The sequence below is a fragment of the Tetrahymena thermophila genome (assembly GCF_000189635.1).
Source record: "Tetrahymena thermophila SB210 genomic scaffold scf_8254371, whole genome shotgun sequence".
In the NCBI taxonomy this organism is placed as follows: domain Eukaryota; phylum Ciliophora; class Oligohymenophorea; order Hymenostomatida; family Tetrahymenidae; genus Tetrahymena; species Tetrahymena thermophila.
In genome coordinates this window covers 342,460-355,181 of record NW_002476155.1, presented here as the reverse complement: position 1 = coordinate 355,181, position 12,722 = coordinate 342,460, and the positions used below count along the sequence as shown (strand labels likewise).

The 12,722-nt window shown below is 23.0% G+C and overlaps 4 protein-coding genes across 4 annotated transcripts; 3 read left to right on the top strand and 1 right to left on the bottom strand. All coding sequences in view use genetic code 6, as the record gives it.

Moving 5' to 3' along the window:
- Positions 1 to 525: 525 nt before the first annotated feature.
- TTHERM_00467940 (Zn-finger in ubiquitin-hydrolase) lies at positions 526 to 2,586 on the top strand (the record flags this gene model as incomplete). The annotated part of the gene is made up of 5 exons (XM_001025089.2): positions 526 to 913; positions 985 to 1,313; positions 1,393 to 2,072; positions 2,121 to 2,409; positions 2,458 to 2,586. 5 exons carry the CDS (start codon positions 526 to 528, stop codon positions 2,584 to 2,586), a joined length of 1,815 nt encoding a protein of 604 aa, XP_001025089.2.
- A 486-nt stretch (positions 2,587 to 3,072) lies between these two features.
- Positions 3,073 to 6,414, bottom strand: TTHERM_00467930 (cyclic nucleotide-binding domain protein; the record flags this gene model as incomplete). Its single annotated transcript, XM_001025088.1, has 1 exon — positions 3,073 to 6,414. One exon carries the CDS (start codon positions 6,412 to 6,414, stop codon positions 3,073 to 3,075), a length of 3,342 nt encoding a protein of 1,113 aa, XP_001025088.1.
- A 1,377-nt stretch (positions 6,415 to 7,791) lies between these two features.
- TTHERM_00467920 (hypothetical protein) lies at positions 7,792 to 8,940 on the top strand (the record flags this gene model as incomplete). The annotated part of the gene is made up of 1 exon (XM_001025087.1): positions 7,792 to 8,940. The coding sequence occupies one exon, from the start codon at positions 7,792 to 7,794 to the stop codon at positions 8,938 to 8,940; it is 1,149 nt and encodes a 382-aa protein (XP_001025087.1).
- An 886-nt stretch (positions 8,941 to 9,826) lies between these two features.
- Positions 9,827 to 12,120, top strand: TTHERM_00467910 (histone-binding protein RBBP4 or subunit C of Caf1 complex protein; the record flags this gene model as incomplete). The annotated part of the gene is made up of 5 exons (XM_001025086.3): positions 9,827 to 10,031; positions 10,188 to 10,491; positions 10,752 to 11,407; positions 11,466 to 11,843; positions 11,903 to 12,120. 5 exons carry the CDS (start codon positions 9,827 to 9,829, stop codon positions 12,118 to 12,120), a joined length of 1,761 nt encoding a protein of 586 aa, XP_001025086.1.
- Between the last annotated feature and the right edge of the window lie 602 nt (positions 12,121 to 12,722).

The following is a 12,722-nucleotide window of genomic DNA, read 5'->3' as shown; positions in this document are numbered from 1 at the left end:
ATTGTTATTTCATTAGTAAATATTATGGTCATTGAGATAGGGTTATTTTTCTTTGCAAAAATTAAGTCTTAAAGGTCTTTTATCATAATTAAAATTTTAATTTTTGCTCTCTAACTCATAAATAAAAAGTTACCAGCTTAAAATATTTAAACTAGAGCTATTTCTTAAAAATTTTATGAAAGAGAAAGACATTGCTTAATAAATTATTAAATATGTTGACTTATTATTTAATATTTTGAGTTATTTTTTAGCTTTAATTTTCAAGAAATAAATCTTAAAATGATTTAAAATAATTAAATTGCTCAAGTAAATTTTAAAATATTTTATTTAATTGCTCAAATTTCTTTATAATAATGAGAAAAAAGGCACAAAAAATTTCATTAGTTTTCAATTATCAGTCACTATTCATTTAATTTATGAATGCGCACTTTTTTTATTATCAAAATAAATAATTATTTATTTAATTTCTTTAGAAGTATTTATGATTTAGAAATAAATTAAGCAAATATAAAGAAATTTGAGTAGATGATAAGAGATTTAAACTTTGAAGAAGATGCTAGGAAAGAATAAGAAATTAAACGATTATTAATAGAGGATGAGATAGACTATTGGATAGGAAATCCTGTAGTTTAAATAATCCATGGATAATTGATATTGGACAAAGATACATAAAATTCGTTAGTATTTAATGCATCAATTGAAGATTTAATAGTCTAGAGAAGATAGATTATATAAAATGATAAAGAGAGAAATTATAATGCCCTTGTTGTTTTAGGGATACAAAACTCTAAAAGTCCTTTAGAAATATGCGAATTTTTCAAAGAACAGCAGCATTCTACAAATATTACTGAAATAAGAGTTATAAAAACAACATCAAACATTATTTATGGGATGATATTATTTTTTTCATCATGTAATCATTCAAGAATTAACATTTTAAATGTGTTTTACTTTTAATTTACAATGCTTCTTAATAAAAATTAGGTGAAATTTGTAATGAATTTTTGAATAAAAACTTTGGTTAAAGGTTTAATACTATAGAAGAAGATGTATGTATTTTAAGACCAATTAAAGCTATTACATTTAGCTTGGATACCTATGATATTAAAAATGAGGAAGAGAGTTTACTTTTTTCAAGGCACAATTCTAAAAGTAGTTGTTCAACAGCAAGCATAAACACAAATTCAAGTTCTTAATAAAATAGTAATGTCAATTAACCTTAAGCATAAAACGCATAAAGTATTATACCTTAATAATTGCCAACAAACACTTTATCTCTTACATATAATTTTATGCAAACTGATAATAATTAAGTAAATCTCTAAATATTCTACTTGATAACAATTGAAAAATTTTTAATTTTTAAGATCTTTGCTTTATAAATTATTATAGGTAATTAACTGTGCTATATGTCAGGAATAATTATTAACTCATTTAAAAGATCAAGACTCGCCAAAAAAATAAATGATAGGAGGAAATAGCTTATAGGAAGAGGATGCAAATTGTTCTAATTTATTAGAGCTCTCTCCTAATAAATAAAATTCTTAAAAGAAAAATATATAAGATTAAATTTTAAGTATCATGTGCGGACACTACTTTCACTCAGCTTGTTTAAGCAAATGGCAGGATTCAATATGCCCTCTATGTAGATATCATTAATAACCTCCAGAGCTTAGCTATTGTGATGTTTGCAGAAGCTCTGAAGCTCTATGGATGTGCTTAGTTTGTGGAAGTATTAATTGTGGTATGGAATTCATGACATAATCACATGTAAAAATGCATTATGAAGAGACTTAGCATACATATTCCATGGAAATAGAATCAAAGTTTGTTTATGATCATTCTAGAGATACATTTGTTCATAGATTAATGCAAAATTTGGCAGATGGTAAAATAGTTGAAATAGACTCAGCGAATATTATGAATGATTAGCAAAATAATTATGAGTATGAAAAAGGGAAGAAGAGTTTAGACTCTTTAAAAGAATATGAAATTCAAATGAGTACTTGTCTTGAAGCCTAGAGAAAAGAATATTAAGCAAAACTATAGGAATTCAAAAGATAAAATACAAAGTAAACATTTCAAAAATATCTAAGATGTTATTTAAAATGATTTTAAAGAAAATTATAAGGTTATGAGCAAAAAAAGGCATAATTGATATTCTCAATAGAGTAAGAAAAAGAACTCTTAGCATCTGAGGAAAATCAATTAAAATTAGAAGAAGAAAATCTTAACAAATCAAAATAAATGTTTTTAGTTTTAAGTTAAAGAAAAATTGATTTATAAAAAGAAGAAAATACCCTTTCTTAAAAGCATTAATAGCTTGGGTTAAAAGACGAATAGTAAGAAGATAATATGAAGAAAAAGTTATTAGCCATTCAGCAAGATATCCAAGCTAAAATACAGGAAGTAATTAATCTTACATTTGTAAATTTATTTAATTTTTATTTAAATTAGATAAAGGATATTGAAAATCACTTAAAAGCAAATAAAAAGCTGAAAGAAATAGGAGAAGATACTAGCAGTTCAGCTTTGCTAGTTCTGGGCTCATCTAAAAATAATAGCAAAAAGAAAAAGAAAAAATGATAATTTTATTTTAATTAAATATCAAAAATAAATTGTAAAGAAATTAGAAATTAATTAATATTTTTTAAAATATACAAACAAACAGTAAAATATTTTTTTTAATTTTTCTTATTTTTAATTTCTCCCATTTAGAAGCAAGCTATATCTGACTTATATCAAATTTTATTGAATTTTATTGTTTTTAATTAAATTAATTAAATAAAATCAAGACTATATGATTGAAAATATATGTATTGAGAACTTCAAAATAATTATTTAAAATTTTATTCTAAAAATATGAAAATTTTCTTATGAAAAATTACTTAAGATTAAATTATTTAGTGATATTATTTAAAATTACTAAAATTAATAAAACAAAATTATTGATTGCATAAATAATTTTAATAATAACTATCTGCTAATGAATAGTAATTTCAATTCATAAAATTTAATTAATATATATAAACGAAACCCGATTAATGTAAACAAAGACTTTAAAAATATTACTCATTTTTTTAAAATTTTATCTCTGGCATTAATTTAGTTAAGTTTTTATCCTAAACGTAGATTATTAGAATTTCTTAGTCCAACAAAACTCAGAGAGTTCTAAAAGTTATTTCTTATATCATTTTCAGCTTGCTAGTTTTATACATAAACTGCTGAAAATAGCTTGTTTTAAGTTTTATCTGGTCTAATTTCTTAATTATTTTATGAAATTCCATTTTGTTGACTTTCAAAATTACTTCTTACCTAAATTGGTGCACTTTCAAACTATTATATTTTAGTTTCTTTAAAATCATTAAATTTTGCTCCAAAATTAGAAATTTTTGTATTTTTTTGATATGAATTTATGCTATTTTGGTTTGAGAAGTGTATTTTTCTGTGGGATTGTTATGTATTACTTTAGCTTCTCCTCATATTATCTTTAGATTAGCTTCTTTAAGACTCTGAAAAATTTTTATTATACTAATTTAGATTACTTTATGATTGTGAACTTATACTTTATGAATTATACATATTTAGTATTGGAGGGATAGATTCTCTATTTTCAGGTGAATAATCAGCTTCTTCACTTGTGAAAAAGTTATTATTCATAAAATTTTTTTATTTAGAAATCAAGTTTATTGATTGATTAGCTTTTAGAGAGTTAAGGAATTAGCTACTTTTAGGTTTATCAGTTTGGTTTATGCTTTTTGTAGTATTTGGAAGAAGGTTATTTGATATCAATTTATTCGTATTAGATTGTTAAGATGTTGATTAATTAGATATTTATGACTAAGGGGTAGATACTGAATTTTATACAACATTAAAATCTATGTGAGAAAAAGGATCTTCTTTTGCTTCTTTTTTATTAAGTTTATCATATATCTCTTTCGCTTTTATCTCTTGGCGATAGTTTTAGAATTCCATAAAAAAATCTAATTACTTTGGTTTATCATCTTTAACAAAATAGTCTTTTGCTTGTTCTTTATATCTCATTAAAGAAGATGTGGTGCCTCTTGGAATTTTTTAAATAAAAGTTTATTGCTCATTGGAATTTAGGTCTTTTTTTACAGGACTATTTGAGCCACTTCTTAATTTATTTTGGCTTTGATACTAATTTTCTTCTTCTTATTTTAAAGTTCTGATTAAAATTTTTTTCTTTAGTTTTTCATCTGAATTAATAGCTATTTAGAGAGAAAACATATCTTTAGGCATTTTATTTATCTTAAATTCGCTCTATGATTATTATTAATTGCCTCGATACATTTTATTTAGGGAAAGAAATTTAGAAGATGAAGTATAATCGTGTAAATGTCCTGATGACATAATATCACTGCTGTTGAATTATGAAAGCTACGCTGCTTATTCTTTCTTCATCTAATCTAATTCCTCTTTAAATGCAGAATCTGGTCTAATTATACGAGAATAAACACTTTCTGGCTGAGCCCTGGTTGTTTGTAATTAAGCATTTTTTATCTTTTTATTTTATTAATTTTATTAATTCTCTTTTTAAGAAGTGTTTTCATTTTTACTTTAATCTTCAGTTTTTGTATTGCTTTATGATTAAAGTATTTCTAATTTAGTTAAACTTTTAAATGTTAAATGGTAGTCGTTCTCTCCTAAATTTATATTTTTAGCTGATTGAAAAAGTCCAGCACTGTTTTCAGTTTAGTTGTTTTAAGTGTGTTTTTGACTCTTCAGATTAGCATTTACTGGGATGTGAGATAAAGAATGGATATGATTATTCGTTTAATGGTTTAATTTTGAATGAGATTTAGATTCAAGTTACCTTAATGAATTAGAATGAATTTAATGGGTAGAGTTAGCTGTTTTATCTAAGCTGTATATGCTAAAATTTTGTTATTATTTTTAATTTTTTTATTTATCTTATTCTTCCTACTACTCTATTAAATCAGTATTTCTTTGAATAATATCTTAAACTCTTTTACTAAGGTATTCCTATCTTTGCTTTACATATGATTTTAGAGGCTAAATAAATTAGGATATTAATAAGAACTCCTTCTTAATTCTGTAAACAACTGAATTGTTAACACAGGAGTACACAGAATACTATCTAGATAATTAAAAAATATCCTCATGTCCGAAAATTTCTCCTTAATTTACCATTCCTATTCTTTTTTCAACAAGTTCACCACGAATAGTTATTTACTTCCTATAATCAATTTCTCCACCTTACATAATATATACATAATTGCATGGTTCTCCTTCAGAAAAAAGGTGCTAATTATACTCTAAAGTTTACTCATTAAATTAGAAGGCAAATTCATTCAAAATAACTTTCTTTACTGAAGGAAAGCAATTTGCCAAAACATGAAAGACAAAATTAATTTTTTCTGTTAATTTACTGAAAATACGCTAGTAAGCTTTACAAGATATTTATAATAAAAAGGAATTTTCGCTGCATACAACAGTGCTTTTTGAACTCGTTTTCCTATAAGAATTTAAGTTTCCATCAGGTAAAGTATCAAAGTTATGAAGTTCACCAAAGCTCATACCTGCTGAATAAGTATGCGTTTTTTTAAATAGGCATTTATTGTTTTTAAAATATCTTTCTTAGTACTTATTTTCTATTTTGAGCAATTACTCATATTCTATACCTTGATAGAACCTAGTTGCTTCAGAATACATGCTGCTCATGCTTTAAAGCTTAGATTATTTTTACTTAAACTCATCTGTAAAGTATATTTCTTCTAGTGATCCAGATTTTCTAGGTTGCTCTTTCGTCCTATAACTTCTTTTTGATTGCTAAGTTTTGTCATCTTGGATAACTGTTAATGTTTTTAAGCTTTTTTAATTTTATCCTATTTAATTAAGTGTTGCTGTCTGGCCTATTGTTGTTGTAGTCTCACCTCTAGCAGAATCATTTCCATACTAACCTTACTTTTAATAGCTTGCTTGTATCTTTTATATTTCTTATAGCTACATTTTCTTTTTCTCCTATACTTCTAATTGATTTTTTTGAATTTGAGTTAGTTATTACTTGTACTGTCCTGCCTACTACTCCCAATACATTTCTTATTCTAAATCTCCCTCAGATTTAATCTAAAATTCTACAAATGATCCTCTCATAACAAAATATAGATTGTTTACATTATCACCTTCATGAAAAAGAATTTTCCCTTTTGGGATGGGTCTATATGTCACTTATTAAACAAAATCCTCCAAATATGGATATAAATAAAAGCACAGAGATGGATCCCTCATCAATGTTTTAAAATGGTCTATCTGGCAAAGTCCATTCATTAGAGTTTACTTGCTATCCTTATTCTCAATAAAAGATCTATTTTCAAGTATTTTGATTGCTTTTTCTAAGACATCATCATTAATAATAAACTTTTGAGCCATTTTTCACCTAATTTTCTTCTACTTCGAAGGGAATAATTTAAACTGATAATTCTATTATATTGTTTTTGACTATATTTTTAATTTGATATAAATTATTTCTCAGATCAATCTTTATGCCTTATCTATCTTTCTAATATAATTTAATGATAAATAATGTTGTATTAATATTTATTAACCTATCTTTCTTTATTTATTTATTTTTTTTTTGCTGATAATAAGGCTATAAAATAAAAGATAAAATAAATCAAAAAATTTCAATTTTTTTCTTTGTGAAGTTGCATATAAATAAATTATTTGCTGGCTGAGATAACTAAATTCATTAAAGTCATTTGAAAATAAGCTGATTAAAAGATTTTTTTATTAATTTGTGTAAACCATCCAAATTATCAACCACATTCATAATAAAATAAATTAAGTATGACTTGATTTCATCTAATTAATTGTTACTAAATTTCTAATTTGGCTAATATTAAATATACTCTTCATTTATTAATTATTAGAGCGAAACTAAAAATTTACCTCAAAAGGAAATATTCTAAAATTTAATTTATTATTTAGTTTTGATACCTAATTTAAAAAAGTCTACAATTTGGAAAATTTTAAATGAAAAAATTTATTAATATTTTTAAAAAATATTAAGTTGAGTCAAATTTATTTTAAAATAAAATAATTTTAATTGTTTTTATAATGGAATTGGTTTAAAAAATTTTTGAAAAGATTTTTAATGATGAAAAATTTTGACTTTTTATTCTATTTATTATAATTATAAAATAATTTATTTAATTAATTAGTTTTTAAGATATTATTATAATATTGAGTATTTAAATATGTTAGTATTAAGAAGTACTTTATTGTATTTAAATAAGAATTTTTAATTAATTTCAAAGCAATTAATGATTTTCAATATAAAAAATATATAAATACCTAAATTCTCATATGTTTTATTTCATGAACTCTTTATTTTTATTAAAAACTAAGTAAAATTATCAATAAGTGACATTTAAAATATTTTTAGTGCCAACTTTAATTTACAATAAATATCTATCAAATATTTAAATTGAAATTATTGATTTTATGATTTTAATGTTTTATTTTAATTTGGATATTTGTAATAATTTAAGTAAAATATATATTTTTCAAATTTATTAAATGGCTTAAATATTTAACAAAGTATATTTGATTTGCTAATGATTGATTAGATAATTAATTCTAAAATTTATATTGCTAGTTGTAAGTATTTATGGATAGAATTTATAAGTAATATAGGTTATCTAATTCCGTTATTAACTAACAGTATATAGTTTATATAATTATTTAAAATCCTAAGTAGGAATTAAAATTAGTTCTATCAAATAATACTAATATTCGATCAATAATATGAATACTTTGAATAGCGAAAGTAGTGGCTCTAATTTAAATAATTCCAAACCTAGTTACTATCAGGATTATTTATATTAAGATGAAGGTTTATGTAATAGAGGAGCTGCTAATTCCCATAGATTTTATTCTTAAAAATACTAAGCAAGGTTTTTAGATTAGTCAGATGATAGAACATGTGATAAAATAAATACAAGCTTTTACTATGATACAAAAATGCAAACTATTTAATAATTGTAAAACTAAGTGGAAAAATTAGTTGAGGAACTAAGAACTTAAATACATATCAATAAAGACATATTATACGAAAATGAGAAGCTCCAAATAAAATACAGAAGGTTGAAATAAATGGTTTTGGAGTATATTTAAAATGACGAAACTGATACTGAGAGAATTTTTAACAACTACAACACTACTCTAGAAAAACTCGTTAGTTAATAATAAAAGTTAAAGGAAGCATTGATTAATTCAGAGAAAAAGAAATATATTGATGTGAATAAGCTCTATGATGAGCGTAAGTTAGAAGAATAATTTTTAAAAATAAAACAAGAAAACACTTAATTAAAACAAAAGCTAGGAAGACCAAGAAATGATTTAAATTAGGATTAGATGATTGATAAATATATTAAAGAGGAAAGATAAAGAACACCTTCTAAACATAAAGAAAAAAATAAAATTTAAGATGCAAAAAATATACTATCTAAGTTGATGAATAAAGAAAACTTAGATAGATTATCTAAAGAAATAAGTAATTAAAGGTATGTAGGTCTTGATTAAAATGTTCATTTTTTTTACAATAATGACGAAAATATGTATAAATATAGAGAAAAATCAAAAGAAGATACTAACAGATTAAATAAATCTTAAAATAATTCCAAAAACACACCTAAAAAGTAGAAATCAAAATAAGACTACCAAAGCAATCATCCAAAAGGCTAAGTTTTATAAAATTTATATTCTTTTGGGTACAGAAGTCATCACAGTAGTTCTTAAAATTCTGAAGATTAAATTGATGATTTAGTAAATTATAACACTAAATTAAATAAAAACATATCTTAATTTCCATAGAAATACTAAATTAATGACAATTATATAAATAAATCTGTTAGCTAAAATCAATTAAAACCTCATAAAAACTATCATTAATGAAATACAATAAAATTAAAAGAAAGTTAGCTTATTTTTGTTTCTTGTGGTCATTTATGCATAAACTAAATATTAATTTTGATAATATCATGAAAAAATATTTATTTCATAATTAATAAAGAAGTAAATTTTTAATATGATATTATTTTTCAACAGGATAAGTTGGTTTAAAAATTTTATTTTTATTAATTTTTTATAAAAAAATAAAAATAAAAATAATTTTAATAATTCAGGATGTTTAATTTTTAATTTTTATGAGAAATAATAATTTATAAAATTTTTGAAATGAAGTTTTTAATTCTTTTTGTATATTTCATAATTTATCACTTGAAAAAATTATAATTTAGAAAAATGAAAAAAAAAATGAAAAAATATTTATTTCTTTATTTCTTCAAATTTTAATTGCTTCTTGATTTTTTGTTTTCATTATTCTTGTAAAGCAAACGTTTAATAGTCCTTTTGAAGTAATTGTTTTAAAAAAGTAGTATATTTGATAGTTTAATCTAATTGATATTAATAAAAAATATTTCTACTAATGATTAAAATTAATAGAAAGGCTAATATTTTTAGTATTGAATATTTATTTGTAGTTTAGTTCTATCATTAGTAGAAAAAGTAATAAATTTGATCAAAATTATTGCTATTAATACTCGAGAATAATAAATCAAGTTTTAGGGGCCAAAAATCAATTAAATTAGTCTAAAAAAGATAATAGCTATCAAAACATTAAAAAAGTAAAATTAAATATATTTATATATATATTACTAAGCAGAAAGAATTTATCTTTTTTCTAATAGTAGATTTAAATAAATCAATTTAAAAACATAAACATTTCTTAAAACTTTACTGTTTTCAAAAGCATTATAGTGTGTATATAGTCAGTAAATAAATGAGTGACAATAAAAAGATAAGTTAAAAGAGAAAGCTTGAAACTGCTGAAGATGTTTCACTTAATATTAAAGAACAAAACTAGAAAAAAAATCCTAATAAGAAGAAAGGGGATTAAGCAGTAGTTGACGAATTCGAAAAAAATGAAAATTTTGAAGAGGAAGAAGGATCTGAATTAGAATTTGAAGATTGTGAAGATGATATAGGTAATTTATACTTTTTTACAGCTTTTTACTAATTCAGTTTTAAAAAATATGATTTTAATTATGTAGAGTTTATTTATTTATTATGATAAAAATATAATTTTGATAAAAATATATTCAAATTACAATAAAACAAATGATTATATTTTAATTATATAGATGATGAATATGTTGATGAAAAGACATACAAAAAGATTATGTAAGGAAATTTCTAAGAAGATGAAGAGGAATGGGAAGACGATGGAGATGATGACGATGATGAAAATGAAGAAATTGGTAATGAAGAAGAAAAATAAGACATAAATGCAAAGAAGAGAAATAAAAAAAATAAAAACTAAAAAGTTGAATTTATTGATGTTTAATAAAAGCCTTTCATGGGTACTGAAAAGAATTTAGAAGAAGATGAAATTCTAGATTTCGATAATAAGGCATACGAAATGCTTCATAGAGCTAACACTGAATGGTAATTTAAATTAACTACTTTTTACATCTTAAATATGAAGCATTTACATATATAAACAATCAAACCTCTTGAAAAATTTTTAAGTTTTTAGTTAGTTAAACACACAATTGATAAAATAAGTATTTAAGGTTAGTAAAATTCTACATGAAACTATCTATGTAGTTAGTTTTTTAGCCAAAAATTACAATTGATCTAAAAATACAATAAACAAACAATGCACCTAAACAAAGATATTAAATTGTTTTAAATATATTTAACAGGCCTTGCTTGTCATGTGATTTTGTAACTGGAGAACCTCATAATATTAATAACCCTGGCTTCTAAGAAATGAAAAAGTATCCTTATGATGTTTATGTAGTAGCAGGTACCTAAAGCAAGTAATAAAATTTCATATACTTAATGAGATGGTCCAAATTACATAAGACAAAATATGACGATGATTCTGATTACTAAGATGATGATGAAGATGATATCAATAACGACGATGAACCTGAGCTTGCTTTACAAAGTATTTAAATTAAAGACCCTGTTAATCGTATTAGAGCTATGTAAAACTCACCACTTGTTGCATATTGGACTGAAAATGGAGATGTCACTATTGCTGATTTGTCATCTCGTTATGATATACTTAACTAATGGGATCCAAAAATTTTAGCTTCAAAACCCAAAAACAATCCTAAAGACAAAGTTTTTACCAAAACTTTCCATAATTAAGTTGAAGGTTTTGCTCTTGATTGGAGTCCTATTAAGCCTGGCAGATTGGCTTCAGGTAGCTGTGATGGCAAAATATTTATTTATAATGCTAAGAATTTTGCCTTTAACGATTGGGAGAGAGATCAACACCCTTATGTTTACCACGAAGGATCTGTCGAAGATCTTTAGTTCTCTCCTGTTGAAGAATACAGTCTTGCTTCATGTAAAAATAATTTATATTTAGAAAATTAAAAGTTATTAAATTTTAACTTAAAATCAAGGTTCAACTGATGGAACAATTAGAGTAGTTGATTTAAGAGTAGGTAATAAAAAATAAGCTCAATTACTTGTTAAAGCCCACGAATGTGATGTAAATGTTATTTCTTGGAACCACAAGAATCCTTTCCTCATAGCATCAGGAGCAGATGATGGTTGCTTTAAAGTTTGGGATTTACGTTATCCTGACACTGCATTTACAGAAATTTAATACCATCAAGAACCAATTACTTCTATACAATGGTAACCAAATGAAGAATCTGTTTTATCAGTTACATCTGCTGATAACAGACTAACTATTTGGGACTTTTCAGTTGAAAATGATGAAAACGTTGAAGATTACGGAGAAGAAATTCCTGATTAACTTATGTTTGTTCATTAAGGTAATATATATTTTGAAATTTAAAATATCATTTTACTAAATCAAAATTCAAAAATTTAGGTTAATAAGACATGAAAGAATTAAGATATCATCCTAAATATTATGAAATGATAGTAAGCACAGCTGCAGATGGTTTCCACATATTCAAACCTGCATTAAACGACGAAGAAGAAAATGAAAAAGAAAAGGAAGATTTAGAAAATGAAGATTTAAGCAAAATTCCTAAGATAAAAGAATCTGATTTAAATGCTTATTTAGCTAAAATGAGCTTAAATTGAAAGATAGTACATTTTTAATTGATAATAGTACATAATAAAAATAAATAAATAAATAATAATTAATGAAATCAACAAACAAACAAATAAACAAATAAATAAATAATACAAATTTCTATTAAATATAAAAAATAAATAAATAAAGAATTAAAATTAATATAACTAATAGAATGTATTCATATAAATAATAAAAATTTTATGTTTTTATTTTCTTATTTTCTTCATAGTTAATTTATTATAAAACTTAAATAAATCAATCAACCAATATAGATAAATAATATATTTTATAAATTTAAAATTTATTGATAATACTAGAAAATTTGAGAAATTTCAAAGGAAATAAATTAATTTAGGCAATTTCAATTTTGAGTAAAAATGTTTGCTTAGTAAAGACTTTGCAAAAAATTTTCTACAAAACTTAAATGAATCAATCTCTATATATAAAGGATAATGAGAACATGAATTATATATTTTAGTATTTTTGTAAATAGTTTTATTTTCATATTTATTAAGAATTTTACATATTTGTATTAGATATAATTTTTTGAAGTAATTATTTTTTATAACGAGTGAATTAATGAGTGATTTAAATTAAAATACCATTT